Source organism: Cherax quadricarinatus, chromosome 24, assembly GCF_038502225.1.
Source record: "Cherax quadricarinatus isolate ZL_2023a chromosome 24, ASM3850222v1, whole genome shotgun sequence".
NCBI classification, from domain to species: domain Eukaryota; kingdom Metazoa; phylum Arthropoda; class Malacostraca; order Decapoda; family Parastacidae; genus Cherax; species Cherax quadricarinatus.
The window spans coordinates 9,560,776-9,584,038 of NC_091315.1; the positions used below are offsets into that span (position 1 = coordinate 9,560,776).

General features: G+C 42.5%; 1 protein-coding gene across 1 annotated transcript in view; it reads left to right on the plus strand.

Moving 5' to 3' along the window:
* Window positions 1-23,263, plus strand: part of LOC128690808 (uncharacterized) — a 94,441-nt gene that overhangs the window by 63,130 nt on the left and 8,048 nt on the right. The window contains exon 3 of the mRNA XM_053779532.2: window positions 1,537-1,640. Within this exon, the coding sequence (XP_053635507.2) occupies window positions 1,537-1,640 (104 nt within the window). The remainder of the gene's footprint in view (window positions 1-1,536; window positions 1,641-23,263) is intronic.

The window sequence follows — 23,263 nt, forward strand, 5'->3', positions numbered from 1 at the left end:
TTCCATTCTCTAGAACACTTAGTTTTGGCCTCTCTACACCTTTGGGTAAACCAAAGGCTCATCCTGCCTTTCTCGTTATTTCTGTTACCCTTGGGTACAAACCTCTCTTCAGCATCCTTGGCATATTGTTGTCACACATTCCATCATTTTCTTTACTGACTTCGTTGCCAGGTCTCTGTCTCACTGAACCCAGTGCAGGAAATTCTATATGCCTGTATAGTCCCCTCTCTTGTAGTTTGGCTTCATTGGTGCTGCTTCCTGGTTCCCTCTCCATTTGTAACTCTACTATTTGAAGCTCAGAAGAACGTGGTCACTGGCCCCGAGGAGTCTTTTATATGTGATGTTCTCACTTAGTTTTGTGTGTGTGTGTGTGTGTGTGTGTGTGTGTACTCACCTAGCTGTGGTTACAGGGGTCGAGTCATAGCTCCTGGCCCCGCCTCTTCATTTTTCGCTACTGGGTCACTCTCCCTGAACCATGAGCTTTATCATACCTCTACTTAAAGCTATGTATGGATCCTGTCTCCACTATATCGCTTCCCAAACTATTCCACTTCCTGACTACTCTGTGACTGAAGAAATACTTCCTAACATCCCTGTGATTCATCTGTGTCTTTAACTTCCAACTGTGTCCCCTTGTAGCTGTGTCCCATCTCTGGAACATCCTGTCTTTGTCCACCTTGTCAATTCCTCTCAGTATTTTGTATGTCGTTATCATGTCCCCCCTATCTCTCCTGTCCTCCAGTGTCGTCAGGTTGATTTCCCTTAACCTCTCCTCGTAGGACATACCTCTTAGCTCTGGGACTAGTCTTGTTGCAAACCTTTGCACTTTCTCTAGTTTCTTTACGTGCTTGGCTAGGTGTGGGTTCCAAACTGATGCCGCATACTCCAATATGGGCCTAACGTACACAGGGTACAGGGTCCTGAACGATTCCTTATTAAGATGGGGGAATGCTGTTCTGAGATTTACTAGGCGCCCGTATGCTGTAGCAGTTATTTGGTTGATGTGTGCCTCAGGAGATGTGCCTGGTGTTATACTCACCCCAAGATCTTTTTCCTTGAGTGAGGTTTGTAGTCTCTGGCCCTCTAGACTGTACTCCGTCAGTCTTCTTTGCCGTTCCCCAATCTTCATGATTTTGCACTTGGTGGGGTTGAACTCCAGGAGCCAATTGTTGGACCAGGTCTGCAGCCTGTCCAGATCCCTTTGTAGTTCTGCCTGGTCTTCGTCTGAATGAATTCTTCTCATGAACTTCACATCATCTGCAAACAGGGACACTTCGGAGTCTATTCCTTCCGTTATGTCGTTCACAAATACAGAAACAGTACTGGTCCTAGGACTGACCTTTGTGGGACCCCGCTGGTCACAGGTGCCACGTACCATGACTCGCTGCTGTCTTCCTGACAAGTATTCCCTTATCCATTCTAGTGCCTTCCCTGTGTGTATGTATGTGTGTGTTTGTGTGTGTGCGTGTGTGTGTGTGTGTGTGTGTGTGTGTGTGTTTCCATGTATATAAATTAATAGACTATTGTCCCGTACAGAAAGCACGGAAGTCAGTATAGAGGGAGGACGAATCAAGAGACAAAACACCATCAGGGTTGACAAATTCGTTGTCGGAGGACGTGACGCGACCAGAGGAGGAGTGGTACTGTATTGAGCTTGTATTTATGTAATCTTTCTTCTATATTACTTTTCGCATTTAAAATATTGATGAACAGTAGTTAAGAACTGATTTTTGTATTATTAATTCAGAGAGTCCATCCAGCAAACTACTGGAAGGTCTTACATTTGCTACATCTCCTTTCAGTAAACTGGTGGTTGCACGCACGCACGCACGCACACACACACACACACACACACACACACACACACACACACACACACACACACACACACACACATGCACACTCATACACATACACATGCACACACAAACACACACACACACACACAGGATGTATCACAGTGGGCACCTGTGACGAGCGGGGTCCCACAGGGGTCGGTCCTAGGACCAGTGCTATTTTTGGTATATGTGAACGACATGATGGAAGGGTTAGACTCAGAAGTGTCCCTGTTTGCAGATGATGTGAAGTTAATAAGGAGAATTAAATCTGATGAGGACCAGGCAGGACTTCACCCCAAGATCTTTCTCCTTGAGTGAGGTTTGCAGTCTTTGCCACCTAGCCTATACTCTGTCTGTGGTCTTCTGTGCCCTTCCCCTATCTTCATGACTTTGCATTTGGCAGGATTAAATTCGAGAAGCCGTTTGCTGGACCAGGTGTCCAGTCTGTCCAGGTCTCTTTGAAGTCCTGCCTGGTCCTCATCAGATTTAATTCTCCTTATTAACTTCACATCATCTGCAAACAGGGACACTTCTGAGTCTAACCCTTCCATCATGTCGTTCACATATACCAAAAATAGCACTGGTCCTAGGACCGACCCCTGTGGGACCCCGCTCGTCACAGGTGCCCACTGTGATACATCATTACGTACCATGTGTGTGTGTGTGTGTGTGTACTCACCTAGTAGGTGTGTGTGTGTGTACTCACCTACTAGGTGAGTACACACACACACACACACACATGGTACGTAATGATGTATCACAGTGGGCACCTGTGACGAGCGGGGTCCCACAGGGGTCGGTCCTAGGACCAGTGCTATTTTTGGTATATGTGAACGACATGATGGAAGGGTTAGACTCAGAAGTGTCCCTGTTTGCAGATGATGTGAAGTTAATAAGGAGAATTAAATCTGATGAGGACCAGGCAGGACTTCAAAGAGACCTGGACAGACTGGACACCTGGTCCAGCAAACGGCTTCTCGAATTTAATCCTGCCAAATGCAAAGTCATGAAGATAGGGGAAGGGCACAGAAGACCACAGACAGAGTATAGGCTAGGTGGCAAAGACTGCAAACCTCACTCAAGGAGAAAGATCTTGGGGTGAGTATAACACCGAGCATGTCTCCGGAAGCACACATCAATCAGATAACTGCTGCAGCATATGGGCGCCTGGCAAACCTGAGAACAGCATTCCGATACCTTAGTAAGGAATCGTTCAAGACACTGTACACCGTGTATGTCAGGCCCATACTGGAGTATGCAGCACCTGTTTGGAACCCGCACTTGATAAAGCACGTCAAGAAACTAGAGAAAGTACAAAGGTTTGCCACAAGGTTAGTTCCAGAGCTAAGGGGAATGTCCTATGAAGAAAGATTAAGGGAAATCGGCCTGACGACACTGGAGGACAGGAGGGTCAGGGGAGACATGATAACGGCATATAAAATACTGCGAGGAAAAGATAAGTTGGACAGAGACAGGATGTTCAAGAGATGGGACACAGAAACAAGGAGTCACAATTGGAAGTTGAAAACTCAGATGAGTCACAGGGATGTTAGGAAGTATTTCTTCAGTCACAGAGTTGTCAGAAAGTGGAATAACCTGGCATGTGATGTAGTGGAGGCAAGAACCATACATAGTTTTATGACGAGGTATGATAAAGCTCATGGAGTAGGGAGAGGACCTAGTAGCGATCAGTGAAGAGGCTGAGCCAGGAGCTGAGCCTCGACCCCTGCAACCACAAATAGGGAATACAAATAGGTGAGCACACAAACACATGCGCGCACACATACACACACATGCACACGCACACACGCACACGCACACACGCACACGCACACACGCACACACACACACACACACACACACACACACACACACACACACACACACACACACACACACTCACACTCAAAACAGTGGGGTACATCAACAAGGGATATACCAACAAGTGTTGGATGAATTGCACACAACTGAGGAGGAGGTGAAGAATTCCTAAGTGGCCCTGATGCCTCAAAGGCGGTGGGACCGGACATCTCTCTGTGGGTCCTTAGAGAGGGAGCAGAGATGCTGTGCTAACCAAAATCTTCAACACTTCCTTTGAAATTGGGCAACTACCTGAAGTATGGAAGATGGCAAATGTAGTCCCAATTTTTAAGAAAGGAGACAGAAATGAAGCACTAACTACAGACCTGTGTCACTGACGTGTATAGTATGCAAAGTCATGGAGAAGATTATCAGGAGGAGAATGGTGGAGCACCTGGAGTGGAACAAGATTATAAACGACAGCCAGCACGGATTCATGGAAGGCAAATCCTGTGTCACAAACATACTAGAGTTTTATGACAAGGTAACTGAAGTAAGAAATAAGAGGGAGGGGTGGTGTGATTGCATTTTCTTGGACTACAAGAGGGCCTTCGACACAGTTCCTCACAAGAGATTAGTACAGAAGCTAGAGGATCGGGCACATATAACAGGAAGGTCACTGCAATGGATTAGAGAATACCTAACAGGGAGGCAACAGCGAGTCATGGTCCGTGAAGAGGTATCACAGAGGGCGCCTGTGACGAGCGGGGTCCCACAGAGGTCAGTCCTGGGACCAGTGCTATTCTTGGTATATGTGAACGACATAACGGAAGGGATAGACTCAGAAGTGCCCCTGTTTGCAAATGATGTGAAGCTAATGAGGAGAATTAAATCAGATGCAGACCAGACATGTCTACAAAGGGACCTGGACAGGCTGGATGCGTGGTCCAGCAACTGGCTCCCAGAATTTAACCCCGCCAAATGCAAAGTCATGAAGATCGGAGAAGAACAAAGGAGACCGCAGACAGAGTATAGGCTAGGTGGCCAAAGACTGCAAACCTTACTCAAGGTAAAGACCTAGGAGTGAGTATAATACCGAGTACGTCGCAAGAAGCACACATTAACCAGATAACTGTTGTGGCATATGGGCGCCTGGCAAACCTGAGAATACCGTTCCGGTACCTCAGTAAGGAATCGTTCAAGACTTTATACACTGTATATGTCAGGCCCATACTGGAGTACGCAGCACCAGTTTGGAACCCACATCCGGTCAAACACGTCAAGAAATTAGAGAAAGTGCAAAGGTTTGCAACAAGACTAGTTCCAGAGCTAAGGGGAATGTCCTACACTGGAGGACAGGAGGGTCAGGGGAGACATGATAACGACACACAAAATACTGCGTGGAATAGACACGGTGGACAGAGACAAGATGTTCCAGAGATAGGACACAGAAACAAGGGGTCACAATTGGAAGCTGAAGACTCAGATGAGTAAAAGGGATGTTAGAAAGTATTTCTTCAGCCACAGAGTTGTTAGGAAGTGGAATAGTCTGACAAGCGATGTAGTGGAGGCAGGAACCATACATAGTTTTAAGACGAGGTGTGATAAAGCTCATGGAGCAAGGAGAGGGAGGACCAAGTAACGGTCAGTGAAGAGGCGGGGCCAGGAGCTGAGTATCGATCCCTGCAACCACAATTAGAAGAGTACACAAGAAACTGGTTGAAAAGCTGGAGAAGCAGAAAGAAAACAACGAATAATGGTACGAGGTGTCAGAGTGGGTGCATGTTTCGAGTGGTGTTCCACAAGGGTCAGTCCTAGGTCCAGTGCTGTTTCTAGTATATGAAGGCGACATCATACATTGGATACAGGGATACATTGAGAGGTTTTTCCCTGTTCGCATACGATGTTGAATTAATGAGGCGAATATAAATGGAAGAGGATCAGGTAAGTCTACCGAGATCTGAGCAGGCTTGAAGCATGGTCCAATAAATTACTTCTGGAGTTCACCTCAGCAAGCGCAAAGTCTTGAAGTTTGGGTAAGGACAAACTGCATACGGAGCACAGCCTAGGAAGTCAAAGGCAGCAAAATTCCCTCGAGGAAAATGATCTTGTAGTGAGCATTATACCGAGCACATCTCCTGAGGCGCACATCAACTAAATAACTGCGGCAGCATCTGGCGCCTAGCAAAACTAAGAATAACATTTCGAAATCTTAGTAAGGAGTCATTCAAGACACTGTACACTTTGTACGTCAGGCCCATATTAGAGTACGCAGCTCCAGTATGGAACCCACACCTTGTCAAACATGTCAAGAAATTAAAGAAAGTGCAAAGGTTTGAAACAAGACTTGTCCCGGAGCTAAGGGGCATGCCCTACGAGGAGAGGTTATGGAAAATCAACCAGACGACACATGAGAACAGGAGGGATAATGACATAAAATATTCAAAGGAACTGACAAGGTGGATAGGGACAGAACGTTTCAGCACAAGGGGTCACAACTGCAGGATGAAAAATCAGATGAGTCGCATGGTTGTTACAAAGTATTTCTTCAGTCATGGAGTTGTCAGGAAGAGGAGCAAACTTGAGAGTGATGTTGTGGAGGCAGGATCCATACATAGCCTTAAGAACAGATACGATAAACTAATGAAGCAGGGAGTGAGTTGACCTAGTTGCGACCAGCAGAGAGGAGGGGCCAGGAACTGTGAATGGAATCGTGTTAAAACAAATACGTCAGTACACTCACACACACACACACACACACACACACACACACACACACACACACACACACTCACACACACACACACACACACACACACACACACACACACACACACACACACACACTCACACACACACACACACACACACACACACACACACACACACACACTCACACACACACACACACACACACACACACACACACACACACACACACTCACACACACACACACACACACACACACACACACACACTCACACACACACACACACACACACACACACACACACACACACACACACACACACACACACACACACACACACACACACACACACACACACACACACACACACACACACACACATACTCACATTTTATCCTTAATGATAGTCTTTTGCTAATGCAGATTCACCAAAAGAAGGAAACTCCTGCGTCTTTCATTCAATTCCTGTTTAGCCAGAAGTTTGCTGGCATCACAATTCAGATTACCCACTGGTTGCAACATCCCTATCCCTCCTTCAGATTGTAGGCAATGCTCTTTCCACTTCCATGACACGCATCCGTATTTCCAGTTTAGCTTAATTTTATCATAAAGTTAGCTTGCACTTCTATAAAAACCACTTGTCTAAATTGACTAAATTGACTTGTCTAAATTGACAAGTCCGCTGACTGCAAAAGTCCCTAGAACTCTAAGCATTCTTTTCTTCTTCCCGTTCTTAAACATTTCCAGGTAGGCCCCCTACCTCTCCTCCCTTCTACTCCTGATTTATTTCACCTTCATCTATTTCCTGTAACTCTCCATGCTCTATATAGTATATCCAAACCTCCTCAATAACCTTTCTCGGTCCTCTGAATTATTTCCCTGGTAATCCCACGTTGCCTTTTACTTTCATCTCTTCAAATTCTCCCCAAATATGACATCTCCACTAAGTTTAGCTCCTACTCCCCGCAACACTCAAAATCAACTAATCACTCTGCAAGTATTAATAGTATTTTACTCTTGTGCATTCATTTTATTGCCACCATCGATAAATGTTTTTAAACAGTTGCCTCAACACACCATCCCCTTTTTTTCTTCAAATATTCCATGATTAATTTTCTCTTACACATACCAGAGATGACATGACTCACCAAAAAACTAAATACATCCTCGTTCCCCGTACTCATTCCCTCCAGTCTGATATTCAGTCTCTCACTGCCTGTGTACCTTATGACTTTAAACAACTTCCTTCTTAGCTGTTCGTTTTAATTTCCTTCTTTGACATCTCATTACAATTTCTTCCAATGACCTTTGACACATATCTTCGAAATCCCATAACAAAGAGTAATGAAGATAAACAGTTATTACTCCCACTTTATATCAAATTCAAAATCTTTTAAACCACCGACATTCCCAACACTTTTCTTTATATATATATATATATATATATATATATATATATATATATATATATATATATATATATATATATATATATATATATATATAGATATTTGAACCATGGAAGCAAAGGGAACTGTATGAGAATATAGTTATACCAACGCTCTTATATGGGTGTGAAGCATGGGTGGTGAATGTTGCAGCGAGGAGAAGGTTAGAGGCAGTGGAGATGTCATGTCTGAGAGCAATGTGTGGTGTGAATATAATGCAAAGAATTCGAAGTTTGGAAATCAGGAGGTGTGCGATTACCATAACTGTTAGCCAGAGGGCTGACGAAGGGTTGTTGAGGTATTTCAGACACGTAGAGAGAATGGAACAAAATAGAATCACTTCGAGAGTGTATAAATCTATAGTGGAGGGAAGGCGGGGTAAAGGTCGGCCTAGGAAAGGTTGGAGGGAGGAAGTAAAGGTTTTGTGTGTGAGGGGCTTGGACTTCCAGCGTGTGAGCATGTTTAATAGAAGTGAATAAAGACAAATGGTGAGTGTGAGCAAGGTAATATTTTTGAAGGGATTCAGAGAAACCGGCAGGCTGGACTTGAGTCCTGGAGATGGGAAGTACAGTGTCTGCACTCTGAAGGAGAGGTGTTAATGTTGCAGTTTAAAAACTGTAGTGTAAAGCACCCTTTTGGCAAGACAGTGATGGAGTGAATGATGTTGAAAGTTTTTATTTTTCGGGCCACCCTGCCTTGGTGGGCCCCCTTGCCAGGGTGGGCCCCCCTGCCTAGGTTGGCCCCCCTGCCTTGGTGGGCCCCCCTGCCTTGGTGGGCCCCCCTGCCTTGGTGGGCCCCCCTGCCTTGGTGGGCCCCCCTGCCTTGGTGGGCCCCCCTGCCTTGGTGGGCCCCCCTGCCTTGGTGGGCCCCCCTGCCTTGGTGGGCCCCCCTGCCTTGGTGGGCCCCCCTGCCTTGGTGGGCCCCCCTGCCTTGGTGGGCCCCCCTGCCTTGGTGGGCCCCCCTGCCTTGGTGGGCCCCCCTGCCTTGGTGGGCCCCCCTGCCTTGGTGGGCCCCCCTGCCTTGGTGGGCCCCCCTGCCTTGGTGGGAAACCGCCGATGTGTTAATACTACAGCTTTATGCATCATTATTAAGGCCTCATCTAGGTTACGCTGCTCAGTTCTGGTCTCTATATTACAGAATGGATATAAATTCATTAGAAAACATTCAGCTAAGAATGGCAAAATTCATACATAGCATTTATAACTATTCGTGCCGAATAGGTAAAACTTGCGATTTTGTCTTAAATAGCAATGCTCTTCTTGCCGAATAAGGCAAGCGAAAATTTGTGTATGCAATAATTTTGCAAAAAAATCGTTCTGAACCTAACGGAAACAATATATTTCATTATGTTTGTTTATTAAATTAGTGTAAACTTATCTAAAATCTATTTAGATGGATTAAGCTAAATTTAATTGCACTTATAATAAGGTTAGTTAAGTTTTCTCAGGTACTTATGGTACAAAATTATTAGTTTTTACAATAACATAAATGAAAAAATGTATCTTTGACATATATATATATATATATATATATATATATATATATATATATATATATATATATATATATACACCTGGTAAAGTGTATGGCAGAGTTATTATTGAAAGAATTAAGAGTAAGACGGAGAATAGGATAGCAGATGAACAAGGAGGCTTTAGGAAAGTTAGGGGGTGTGTGGACCAGGTGTTTACAGTGAAACATATAAGTGAACAGTATTTAGATAAGGCTAAAGAGGTCTTTGTGGCATTTATGGATTTGGAAAAGGCGTATGACAGGGTGGATAGGGGGGCAATGTGGCAGATGTTGCAGGTGTATGGTGTAGGAGGTAGGTTACTGAAAGCAGTGAAGAGTTTTTACGAGGATAGTGAGGCTCAAGTTAGAGTATGTAGGAAAGAGGGAAATTATTTCCCAGTAAAAGTAGGCCTTAGACAAGGATGTGTGATGTCACCGTGGTTGTTTAATATATTTATAGATGGGGTTGTAAGAGAAGTAAATGCGAGGGTCTTGACAAGAGGCGTGGAGTTAAAAGATGAAGAATCACACACAAAGTGGGAGTTGTCACAGTTGCTCTTTGCTGATGACACTGTGCTCTTGGGAGATTCTGAAGAGAAGTTGCAGAGATTGGTGGATGAATTTGGTAGGGTGTGCAAAAGAAGAAAATTAAAGGTGAATACAGGAAAGAGTAAGGTTATGAGGATAACAAAAAGATTAGGTGATGAAAGATTGAATATCAGATTGGAGGGAGAGAGTATGGAGGAGGTGAATGTATTCAGATATTTGGGAGTGGACGTGTCAGCGGATGGGTCTATGAAAGATGAGGTGAATCATAGAATTGATGAGGGAAAAAGAGTGAGTGGTGCACTTAGGAGTCTGTGGAGACAGAGAACTTTGTCCTTGGAGGCAAAGAGGGGAATGTATGAGAGTATAGTTTTACCAACGCTCTTATATGGGTGTGAAGCATGGGTGATGAATGTTGCAGCGAGGAGAAGGCTGGAGGCAGTGGAGATGTCATGTCTGAGGGCAATGTGTGGTGTGAATATAATGCAGAGAATTCGTAGTTAGGAAGTTAGGAGGAGGTGCGGGATTACCAAAACTGTTGTCCAGAGGGCTGAGGAAGGGTTGTTGAGGTGGTTCGGACATGTAGAGAGAATGGAGCGAAACAGAATGACTTCGAGAGTGTATCAGTCTGTAGTGGAAGGAAGGCGGGGTAGGGGTCGGCCTAGGAAAGGTTGGAGAGAGGGGGGTAAAGGAGGTTTTGTGTGCGAGGGGCTTGGACTTCCAGCAGGTATGCATGAGCGTGTTTGATAGGAGTGAATGGAGACAAATGGTTTTTAATACTTGACATGCTGTTGGAGTGTGAGCAAAGTAACATTTATGAAGGGGTTCAGGGAAACCGGCAGGCCGGACTTGAGTCCTGGAGATGGGAAGTACAGTGCCTGCACTCTGAAGGAGGGGTGTTAATGTTGCAGTTTAAAAACTGTAGTGTAAAGCACCCTTCTGGCAAGACAGTGATGGAGTGAATGATGGTGAAAGTTTTTCTTTTTCGGGCCACCCTGCCTTGGTGGGAATCGGCCAGTGTGATAATAAATAAATATATATATATATATATATATATATATATATATATATATATATATATATATATATATATATATATATATATATATATATATATATATATATATATATATATATATATATATATATAAGTAGTGATGATTTCTACAGAGCGGTCTCTTCTACAGAGCGGTCTCCTCCTCTCAGCGGTCTCCACGGTACAGCCTCCTCTGAGCGGACTCCTTTTCACACTTTTATGCTAATGACCTTGACCCCCCCGACCCCCCCCCCACAACCGACCCCCCCCCACAAACGACCCCCCCACGACCCCCCCACGACCCCCCCACGACCCCCCCACGACCCCCCACGACCCCCCCACGACCCCCCACCAACGACCCCACCCACGACCCCCACCAACGACCCCACCCACGACCCCCCACCAACGACCCCACCCACGACCCCCCCCACCAACGACCCCACCCACGACCCCCACCCACGCACCCGCCCGCCGCGCCCGCCCTTGCGCCCGCCCGCGCCCCGCGCGCCCGCCTTTGCGCCCGCCCGCGCCTTCTGCAGCATCGTCCGGATCGCCCCCGCTCCCCGAATTTTTTCCGATTTTTTTCGAATTTTTTTTTGAATTTCATTTTCTTGTGCTCTCCATCTCCTCGGATCAAATTTTTAAGGTTTCCCCTCCCACTTTCACCCCCATCCCAATTTTTTTTTTTTTAATTTCATTTTCTTATGAACTCCTCGGATCAAATTTTTTTGGGGTTTCCCCTCCCACTTTCACCCCCATCCCAATTTTTTGGATTCCCCCCTCTGGGGGTAAGCATTCAAAATGGACTTCCACTTGCATCCCAAATTCCCTGCTCCATCTCCTCGGATCGAGTTTTTCTCGATATCAATAATACAAAGATTTCCCCCACCAGCCACTTCTACCCCAAATATTCCTGCTCTACTTCTTTGGATCAAGTTTTTCTCGATAATACAAAGACTCCATCTCCTCGGATCAAGCTTTTTGGATTCCTCCCTCTGGGGGTAAGCATTCAAATGAACTCCCACTTGCATCCCAAGTATTTCTCCTCCATCTCCTTGGATCAAGTTTTTCTCGATAATACCAAGACTCCATGTCCTTGGATCAAGTTTTTGGATTCCCCCCTCTGGGGGTAAGCATTCAAATGAACTCCTCCTATTCATACCACATTTATCATTTCTCATTAATGTTACATATCTCATTTCTCATCCACATCAACCCTAAAACATTCTTATTCATCCGTATATCAGCTAGAGATATTTTATCCGGACGAGCCATCACGACATAGGAGCCAGAGTGTAGTAGGTGGTGTTGGAGTGGTGATGGTTGCTCTGGCTCCTACGTCGTGATGGCTCGTCGGGGTTAAAATATCTCTAGCTGATATACGGATGAATGAGAAAGGATGTTTTAGGGTTGATGTGGGTGAGAAATGTGATATGTAACATAGATGAGAAATGATAAATGTGGTATGAATATTCAGTTTGAGAAAAAAATGTGTAAAACAATTTTATGTTTTGACATAAATTTGTTGGGTAAATTGTATTAATATTTTTTGTTGATGAATAGTTAACATGAAGTTAGTAAAGTGATTGTGTATTAGTTGGAGGTGCGTGACTTAGTTCTGGTAATGTCTCGTGACATGGTAATTTTTTTTTTGTGCTTATGTCTTATATTTATTGTCAATATGTCAATTATAGGTTTTGGTGTATGTCTTAGTTATGATGTGTATGTCTTAGTTGGAGGTGAATGTCTTAGATTTGCGATTGAAATGTATAAGTTGTGGGTGTCTGTATTATTTTTATTTTTGGTGATGGAGATATGTTATAGTGCTCATGTTATGTTATAGATGTTGGTGGAAGTGTTGTGGTATTTTTGTGTATGTCTTATTTTTGTGCTAATGTTTAAAAAAAAAATAAGTGTTTTCAGTGATCATAGTAGTTTTGAGATGAATGATCTTAGATTTTTGGTGATCTTGGTGATGAGTGTTGATAGATGATGGTAAACATGTTACGGAATTGGTGAACGTGATTTTTTTGTGTGAATGTTTATAAAAATGAGTGTTTTCTGTGATCTTAGTTGACTTAGTTCTGGTATTGTCTCATGACATGGTAAATTTTTTTTTGTGCTTAAGTCTTATATTTATTGTCAATATGACAATTATAGGTTTTGGTGTATGTCTTAGTTATGATGTGTATGTCTTAGTTGGAGGTGAATGTGAATGTGAATCTGGTGATTTTGACGGTGTTTTGGTAGTATTCAGTGGTGAATTGGTAGTAATCAGTTGTGTTTTGGGAGTATTCGGACGTATTTGATGGTGTTTTTTTGAAGGTGTTCAAATGATGTGCAGAGTATTTTTTGAAGATGATCAGTGGTGTTTTGGTGATGTTCAGAGTTGGTTCAAAGTTAGTCAGTATGTTAGATATGGTAATGTCTCATGTCATAAGTGTATGAGTTAGTTTTTTTTTGTGCTAACGTTGTAAAGTCTGGAGAATGAGGGAGGAGTTTGGTGGATGAGATGTAATTTCGGTTAATGAAATGTGTAAGTGTGAATGAGAATGTAAATTGGTGGGTGAGTTAGAGAAAATAAAATGTTAGGTGATCTTAGTAAAAGTATAGATAGTTTTAGTGATCTTCGTTATGACGATGTTTTAAGAGAATGTGTACAAAAATGTGTGATCTTAGTGGAGGGGTTATAGAATTTGGTAAACTTCTTGATTGTGGTGATCTTAGATATTGGAGATATAACAGGTTGAAACAAGTAACTTCCTCTCGTTAAGTTAAATGAAGTAAAAGTGGGGTGTGACGTCGCTGATCGCCAAGTAAACGCAGGATGGAGTGTGATGTCATGGGAGGTATGTGTTGGTGGTAGTGAGAGGAGTGTATTAGATATTGTATGGAGTTGGTGATTGTGATTTTTTGTGTGAATGATTATAAAAATGAGTGTTTTCTGCGATCTTAGTGGTTTTGAGGTGAGTGGGATCGTCTTGGTTATAGTGATTTGAGGGGATTTCTATAAAATGGGTGTTAGTTGGTGGTGTTGATCTTAGTTTCTGGTGATTTTTTAGTGTTGTTTTGGTAGTATTCAGTGGTGTTTTGGTAGTATTCAGTGGTGTTTTGGGAGTATTCAAAGGAGTTTGATGATGTTTTTGAATGTGTTCAAATGATGATTTTGGAGTAATCAAAGGTAATTGATGTTGTTTTTGGCGTTGTACAAAGTAAAGTGTGGTGTGTGTGGGGTGTGTTTGTGTTAGTTTTGGCAAAATGTCTCATGTCATAAGTGTATGAGTTAGTTTTTGTGATAATGTTGTAAAGTCAGGAGACTGAGGGAGGAGTTTGGGGGATGAGTTGTAATTTAATGAAATGTGTAAGTGTAGATAAATTAGAGATGATAAATCTTATTTGGGAGTATTCAAAATGATATTTTGGAAGTGCTTCAGTGTTGTTTGGACATGTTCAAAGGTATTTTTGTGAGTATTCAAATGATTTATGAGAGTGTTCGAAGTAATCTTGGGGTTGTTCTGTAGTGAGATGATAAAGGTTGTGGATGAGAGAATATTTCTTAAGAGATATTGAGAAAAGGTGGTCACAAATGATGTATGAGAGTGTTTTGAAGGTGTTCAAAGTAAAGTGAGGTGTGTACTCACCTAGTTGTACTCACCTAGTTGAGGTTGCGGGAGTCGAGTCCGAGCTCCTGGTCCCGCCTCTTCACTGATCGCTACTAGGTCACTCTCCCTGAGCCGTGAGCTTTATCATACCTCTGCTTAAAGCTATGTATGGATCCTGCCTCCACTACATCGCTTCCCAAACTATTCCACTTACTGACTACTCTGTGGCTGAAGAAATACTTCCTAACATCCCTGTGATTCATCTGTGTCTTCAGCTTCCAACTGTGTCCCCTTGTTACTGTGTCCAATCTCTGGAACATCCTGTCTTTGTCCACCTTGTCAATTCCTCTCAGTATTTTGTATGTCGTTATCATGTCCCCCCTATCTCTCCTGTCCTCCAGTGTCGTCAGGTTGATTTCCCTTAACCTCTCCTCGTAGGACATACCTCTTAGCTCTGGGACTAGTCTTGTTGCAAACCTTTGCACTTTCTCTAGTTTCTTCATGTGCTTGGCTAGGTGTGGGTTCCAAACTGGTGCCGCATACTCCAATATGGGCCTAACGTACACGGTGTACAGGGTCCTGAATGATTCCTTATTAAGATGTCGGAATGCTGTTCTGAGGTTTGCCAGGCGCCCATATGCTGCAGCAGTTATTTGGTTGATGTGTGCTTCAGGAGATGTGCCTGGTGTTATGCTCACCCCAAGATCTTTTTCCTTGAGTGAAATTTGTAGTCTCTGGCCCCCTAAACTGTACTCCGTCTGCGGTCTTCTTTGCCCTTCCCCAATCTTCATGACTTTGCACTTGGTGGGATTGAACTCCAGGAGCCAATTGCTGGACCAGGTCTGCAGCCTGTCCAGATCCCTTTGTAGTTCTGCCTGGTCTTCGATCGAGTAAATTCTTCTCATCAACTTCACGTGGGTGTGTGTGTGTGTGTGTGTGTGTGTGTGTGTGTGTGTGTGTGTGTGTGTGTTAGGTGGTCATAGAGTTTTGTGAATAACTTGGATACAGTGATTTTAGTGGATTTGAGATGGGTGATGAGATGCATTTGTGGATGTGAAATGTGATTTTTGTGTGTGTGTGTTCAGAAGAGGTGTGTTGGGAGATGGGTGAGTGGATGTGAAGAAATGTGGGTGAGATGGAGAGGGGTATGGGGAGGGTTGTATTAGAAATTTAATAAAATATGGGGGGATTTTACTGAAAATAAAGGTAATGTGTGAATATTTTAAAAAGAAATTATAGAATTCAAAAGTTATGATATATTGGAAAAGAATGGAGGGTGTTGAAACATGTCGCAATAGTTGGGTAGTGAGATTACTTGTTGTGAGTATAATATTAATTTATGTGGATACAAGGAGATGGGTATGGAGAGGATTTTATTAGAATTTTAGTAATGTAGGGAGGAATGTGTATTACATTTTAAGATTCAATAAAAAGAAGGGGAAAAATTTGTATCGAATAAATTGTGAATAAATTGGTAAGTGATGAGGGTTGTGGGTACTGTTGTCGAACTAGAGATATCGAAAAAGTGGTTATAAGTTGTGGGTTGTTGTTGTGACTTTCTCTGATGAAATTAGTTAAAACGAGAAAAAATTGTGGGTTGTGGGTGTTGTGGGTGTTGTGGGTTGTGGGTGTTGTTGTCGAACTAGAGATACCGAAAAGACGTTATAAGTGTGTTGTTGTTGTGACTTTTTCTGATGAAATTAGTTAAAACGAGAAAAAATTGTGGGTTGTGGGTGTTGTGGGTTGTGGGTATTGTTGTCGAACTAGTGATGCCGAAAAAGTGGTTATAAGTTGTGGGTTGTTGATGTGACTTTTTCTGATGAAATTAGTTAAAACGAGAAAAAATTGTGGGGTGTGGGTGTTGTGGGATGTGGGTGTTGTGGGATGTGGGTGTTGTGGGTTGTGGGTGTTGTTGTCGAACTAGAGATACCGAAAAGATGTTATAAGTGGGTTGTTGTTGTGGGTGTTGTGGGGTGTGGGTGATGTGGGTTGTGGGTGTTGTGGGATGTGGGTGTTGTGGGTTGTGGGTGTTGTCGAACTAGAGATACCGAAAAGATGTTATAAGTGGGTTGTTGTGGGTGATGTGGGTTGTGGGTGTTGTGGGTTGTAGTGTTGTGGGTTGTGGGTGTTGTTGACGAACTAGAGTTGCTGAAAAGTTGTTATAAGTTGTGGGATGTTGTTGTGACTTTTTCTGATGAAATTAATTAAAACGAGAAAAAAGTGTTTTAGTAGTATTCAGTGGTGTATTTGGGAGTAGTTAAAATGATATTTTGGAAGTGTTTCAGTGTTGTTTGGAAATGTTCAAAGGTATTTTTTATGAGTATTCAAATGATTTATGATAGTGTTTTGAAGGTGTTCAAAGTAAAGTGAGGTGTGTGTGTGTGTGTGCGTATTAACTTCGTAATATGTAAAATTGTGACTAGTGAATTAATCGAAAAGTGGTTATAAGTTGTAAGTGTTGTGGTGACTTTATCTGATGAAATAGTTAAAACGAGAAAAATTGTGGGTTATGAGTGAAAATTGTGAGGTGTTGGTGGGAGTGTGAGGGTTTGGGAGGGTGGAGAGAAGGAGAGAGAGAAAGTTACTTCGTGGGGAGTGACCTGAGATGAAATAGTTAAAACGAGAAAAATGTCTAGACTTGAGGAGAGTGAATCTTTTGTAAAGAAATTGTGGATTGTTGTGGATATTAACGAAAAAATGTGGAACTATTTGGGTTATCCTGGGTTAAGAGCGAAAATATTTTCCCTGTGTTGTATATGAAATGTGTAACACTGAGATGGTGACGACGAAGAAGATCCAGAACAAAAAATGCATAGAATTTCTTCAAGAGAAAAATATGTTGATTTTAGTCAATAAATTGTACCTTTTTTCAATGTATTTTTTTTTTGTTGGATGTATATGAAATGCATTGGTTGTATAATAAATAGTGTTATCCCGCATTTTAAGTTAATGTCTGCTCGACAAGATTCAGCCTGTGTGTGTGGGGTCATCACGTGACGTCACTGACATAGGGAGAAGTCGACAAGATTCAGCTTGTATGTGTTAGGTCATCACGTGACGTCACTGACCGCCGAGTAAACACAGGTGGGGTGACGTCACACTTGTTTAGACCTGTAGTAAGAGAAAGTATCATGCCCCATAGGAGGAGTTCATTAGAATGCTTACCCCCAGAGGGGGGAATCCAAAAAGCTTGATCCAAGGAGATGGAGTCTTTGTGCTATAGAGAAAAACTTGATCCAAGGAAGTAGAGCAGGAATAATTGGGGTAGAAGTGGCTGGTGGGGGAAATCTTTGTATTATTGATATCGAGAAAAACTCGATCCGAGGAGATGGAGCAGGGAATTTGGGATGCAAGTGGAAGTCCATTTTGAATGCTTACCCCCAGAGGGGGGAATCCAAAAAACTTGAACCGAGGAGATCATAAGAAAATGAAATTCAAAAAAAAAACATTGGGATGGGGGTGAAAGTGGGAGGGGAAACCTCAAAAATTTGATCCGAGGAGATGGAGAGCACAAGAAAATGAAATTCAAAAAAAAATTCGAAAAAAATCGGAAAAAATTCGGGGAGCGGGGGCGATCCGGACGATGCTGCAGAAGGCGCGGGCGGGCGCAAGGGCGGGCGCGGCGGGCGGGTGCGTGGGTGGGGGTCGTGGGTGGGGGTCGTGGGTGGGGTCGTTGGTGGGGGGGTCGTGGGTGGGGTCGTTGGTGGGGGGGTCGGGGGTGGGGTCAAGGTCATTAGCATAAAGGTGTGAAAAGGAGTCCGCTCAGAGGAGACCATAGCGTGGGAGGCCGCTGAGAGGAGGAGACCGCTGAGAGGAGGAGACCGCTCTGTAGAAGAGACCGCTTTGCAGAAATCACCACTACTTATATATATATATATATATATATATATATATATATATATATTATATATATATTTATATATATATATATATATATATATATATATATATATATATATATATATATATATATATATATATATATATATATATGTCGTGCCGAATAGGCAGAACTTGCGATCTTGGCTTAAATAGCAACGCTCATCTTGCCATATAGGACAAGTGAAAATTTGTGTATGCAATAATTTCGCCAAAATCATTCTGAACCTAACGAAAAAAATATATTTCACTGTCTTTGTTTAGTATTAAATTACTGTAAACAAATCTAAAATATATATAGTTGGGTTAGGCTAAAATAAATTGTTATTGTTATAATAAGGTTAGGTAAGTTTTCTAAGATTCTTTTGGTGCAAAATTAAAAAAAATTACATTAACATTAATGAAAAAAATATATCTTTAAACGTATAAGAGAAAATTTTAGAAAAGACTTAATTTTAAATGAGTTCTTGCTAATTGACCAGTTTTACATATTCGGCACGACATATATATATATATATATATATTTATATATATGTATATATATATATATATATATATATATATATATATATATATATATATATATATATATATATGTCGTGCAGAATAGGCAGAACTTGCGATCTTGGCTTAAATAGCAATGCTCATCTTGCCATATAGGACAAGCGAAAATTTGTGTATGCAGTAATTTCGCCAAAATTATTCTGAAACTAACGAAAAAAATATATTTCACTGTGTTTGTTTAATATTAAATTACTGTAAATAAATCTAAAATATATTTAGTTGGGTTAGGCTAAAATAAATTGTTCTAGTTATAATAAGGTTAGGTAAGTTTTCTAAGAGTCTTTTGGTGCAAAATTAACAATTTTTACATTAACATTAATGAAAAAATATATCTTTAAACGTATAATAGAAAATTTTAGAAAGGACTTAATTTTAAATGAGTTCTTGCTAATTGGCCAGTTTTAAATATTCGGCACGACATATATATATATATATATATATATATATATATATATATATATATATATATATATATATATATATATATATATATATTTGCAAGGAATTCGCAAGAGCAGGCGAAATATACACAAACACTGATCTCTGGCTGAAGGAGACTCGAACCAACTAACCTTGGAACAAGGTACGCAGTGCTTTACCAATCTACCCACACTGGACCAATACCTTGGAGTCCAGCTTGCGCTAGACTTTGATCCAAGGCAGCCAGCTTTCAGGGAGAAGGCTCACAGCTTTTCATCTCATCCCCTGCATGCATCAGCCTTACTAGAGATTTGAACAATGCAAGGAATTCGCAAGACCATGCGAAATATACACATGCAGGGGAAAAGCTGTAAGCCTTCTCCCTGAAAGCTGGCTGCCTTGGATCAAAGTCTAGCGCAAGCTGGACTCCAAGGTATTCGTCCAGTGTGGGTAGATTGGTAAAGCACTGCATACCTTGTTCCAAGGTTCATAGGTTCGAGTCTCCTTCAGCCAGAGATCAGTGTTTATATATATATATATATATATATATATATATATATATATATATATATATATATATATATATATATTTATATATATTACATTATATTATTAATTTTTTAACACACTGGCCGATTCCCACCAAGGCAGGGTGGCCTGAAAAAGAAAAACTTTCACATCATTCATTCCATCACTGTCTTGCTAGAAGGGTGCTTTACACTACAGTTTATAAAACTGCAACATTAACACCCCTCCTTCAGAGTGCAGGCACTGTACTTCCCATCTCCAGGACTCAAGTCCGGCCTGCCGGTTTCCCTGAATCCCTTCATAAATGTTACTTTTCTCACACTCCAACAGCACGTCAAGTATTAAAAACTATTTGTCTCCAAATAGTTTTGGAGTTTTGAGACTCTATGACCGCGGGTTCAATCCCGGCCGGGGGTATGGTTTATTTGTTTCCATTCACTCCTATCAAACACGCTCACGCATGCTTGCTGGAAATCTAAGCCCCTCGCACACAAAACCTCCTTTACCCCGACCCTCCAACCTTTCCTAGGCCGACCCCTACCCCGCCTTCCTTCCACTACAGATTGATACACTCTTGAAGTAATTCTGTTTCGCTCCATTCTCTCTACATGTCCGAACCACCTCAACAACCCTTCCTCAGCCCTCTGGACAACAGTTTTGGCAATCCCGCACCTCCTCCTATCTTCGAAACTACGAATTCTCTGCATTATATTCACACCACACATTGCCCTCAGACATGACATCTCCATTGCCTCCAGCCTCCTCCTCACTGCAACATTCATCACCCATGCTTCACACCCATATAAGAGCGTTGGTAAAACTATACTCTCATACTTTCCCCTCTTTGCCTCCAAGGATAAAGTTCTTTGTCTCCACAGACTCCTAAGTGCACCGCTCACCCTTTTCCCCTCATCATTTCTATGATTCACCTCATCTTTCATAGTTACTAAAAACAACAGACATAGCCCCACTCCACAAAGGGGGCAGTAAAGCAACAGCAAAGAACTACAGACCAATAACACTAACATCCCATATCATAAAAATCTTTGAAAGGGTCCTAAGAAGCAAGATCACCACCCATCTAGAAACCCATCAATTACACAACCCAGGGCAACATGGGTTTAGAACAGGTCGCTCCTGTCTGTCTCAACTACTGGATCACTACGACAAGGTCCTAAATGCACTAGAAGACAAAAAGAATGCAGATGTAATATATACAGACTTTGCAAAAGCCTTCGACAAGTGTGACCATGGCGTAATAGCGCACAAAATGCGCGCTAAAGGAATAACAGGAAAAGTCGGTCGATGGATCTATAATTTCCTCACTAACAGAACACAGAGAGTAGTCGTCAACAGAGTAAAGTCCGAGGCAGCTACGGTGAAAAGCTCTGTTCCACAAGGCACAGTACTAGCTCCCATCTTGTTCCTCATCCTCATATCCGACATAGACAAGGATGTCAGCCACAGCACCGTGTCTTCCTTTGCAGATGACACCCGAATCTGCATGACAGTGTCTTCCATTGCAGACACTGCAAGGCTCCAGGCGGACATCAACCAAATCTTTCAGTGGGCTGCAGAAAACAATATGAAGTTCAACGATGAGAAATTTCAATTACTCAGATATGGTAAACATGAGGAAATTAAATCTTCATCAGAGTACAAAACAAATTCTGGCCACAAAATAGAGCGAAACACCAACGTCAAAGACCTGGGAGTGATTATGTCGGAGGATCTCACCTTCAAGGACCATAACATTGTATCAATCGCATCTGCTAGAAAAATGACAGGATGGATAATGAGAACCTTCAAAACTAGGGAGGCCAAGCCCATGATGACACTCTTCAGGTCACTTGTTCTATCTAGGCTGGAATATTGCTGCACTCTAACAGCACCTTTCAAGGCAGGTGAAATTGCCGACCTAGAAAATGTACAGAGAACTTTCACGGCGCGCATAACGGAGATAAAACACCTCAATTACTGGGAGAGCTTGAGGTTTCTAAACCTGTATTCCCTGGAACGCAGGAGGGAGAGATACATGATTATATACACCTGGAAAATCCTAGAGGGACTAGTACCGAACTTGCACACGAAAATCACTCACTACGAAAGCAAAAGACTTGGCAGACGATGCACCATCCCCCCAATGAAAAGCAGGGGTGTCACTAGCACGTTAAGAGACCATACAATAAGTGTCAGGGGCCCGAGACTGTTCAACTGCCTCCCAGCACACATAAGGGGGATTACCAACAGACCCCTGGCAGTCTTCAAGCTGGCACTGGACAAGCACCTAAAGTCAGTTCCGGATCAGCCGGGCTGTGGCTCGTACGTTGGTTTGCGTGCAGCCAGCAGCAACAGCCTGGTTGATCAGGCGCTGATCCACCAGGAGGCCTGGTCACAGACCGGGCCGCGGGGGCATTGACCCCCGAAACTCTCTCCAGGTAAACTCCAGGACCCATCCGCTGACACGTCCACTCCCAAATATCTGAATACATTCACCTCCTCCATACTCTCTCCCTCAAATCTGATATCCAGTCTTTCATCACCTAATCTTTTTGTTATCCTCATATCCTTACTCTTTCCTGTATTCACTTTTAATTTTATTCTTTTACATACCCTACCAAATTCATCCACCAACCTCTGCAACTTCTCTTCGGAATCTCCCAAGAGCACAGTGTCATCAGCAAAAAGCAATTGTGACAACTCCCACTTTGTGTGTGATTCTTTATCTTTTAACTCCACGCCTCTTGCCAAGACCCTCGCATTTACTTCTCTTACAACCCCATCTGTAAATATATTGAACAACCACGGTGACATCACACATCCTTGTCTAAGGCCTACTTTTACTGGGAAATAATCTCCCTCCTTCCTACATGCTCTAACCTGAGCCTCACTATCCTCGTAAAAACTCTTCGCTGCTTTCAGTAACCTACATCCTACACCATACACCTGCAACATCTGCCACATTGCCCCCCTATCCACCCTGTCATACGCCTTTTCCAAATCCATAAATGCCACAAAAACCTCTTTAGCCTTATGTAAATACTGTTCACTTATATGTCTCTACTGTAAACACTTCGTCTGCACACCCCCTACCTTTCCTAAAGCCTCCTTGTTCGTCTGCTATCCTATTCTCCGTCTTACTCTTAAATCTTTCAATAATAACTCTATCATACACTTTACCCGGTATACGCAACAGATTTATCCCCCTATAATTTTTGCACTCTCTTTTGCTCCCTTTGCCTTTATACAAAGGAACTAGGTACCTTACCCTCTTCCATACATTTATTAAATAATTGCACCAACCACTCCAAAACTATATCCCCACCTGCTTTTAACATTTCAATATTTATCCCATCAATCCCAGCTGCCTTACCCCCTT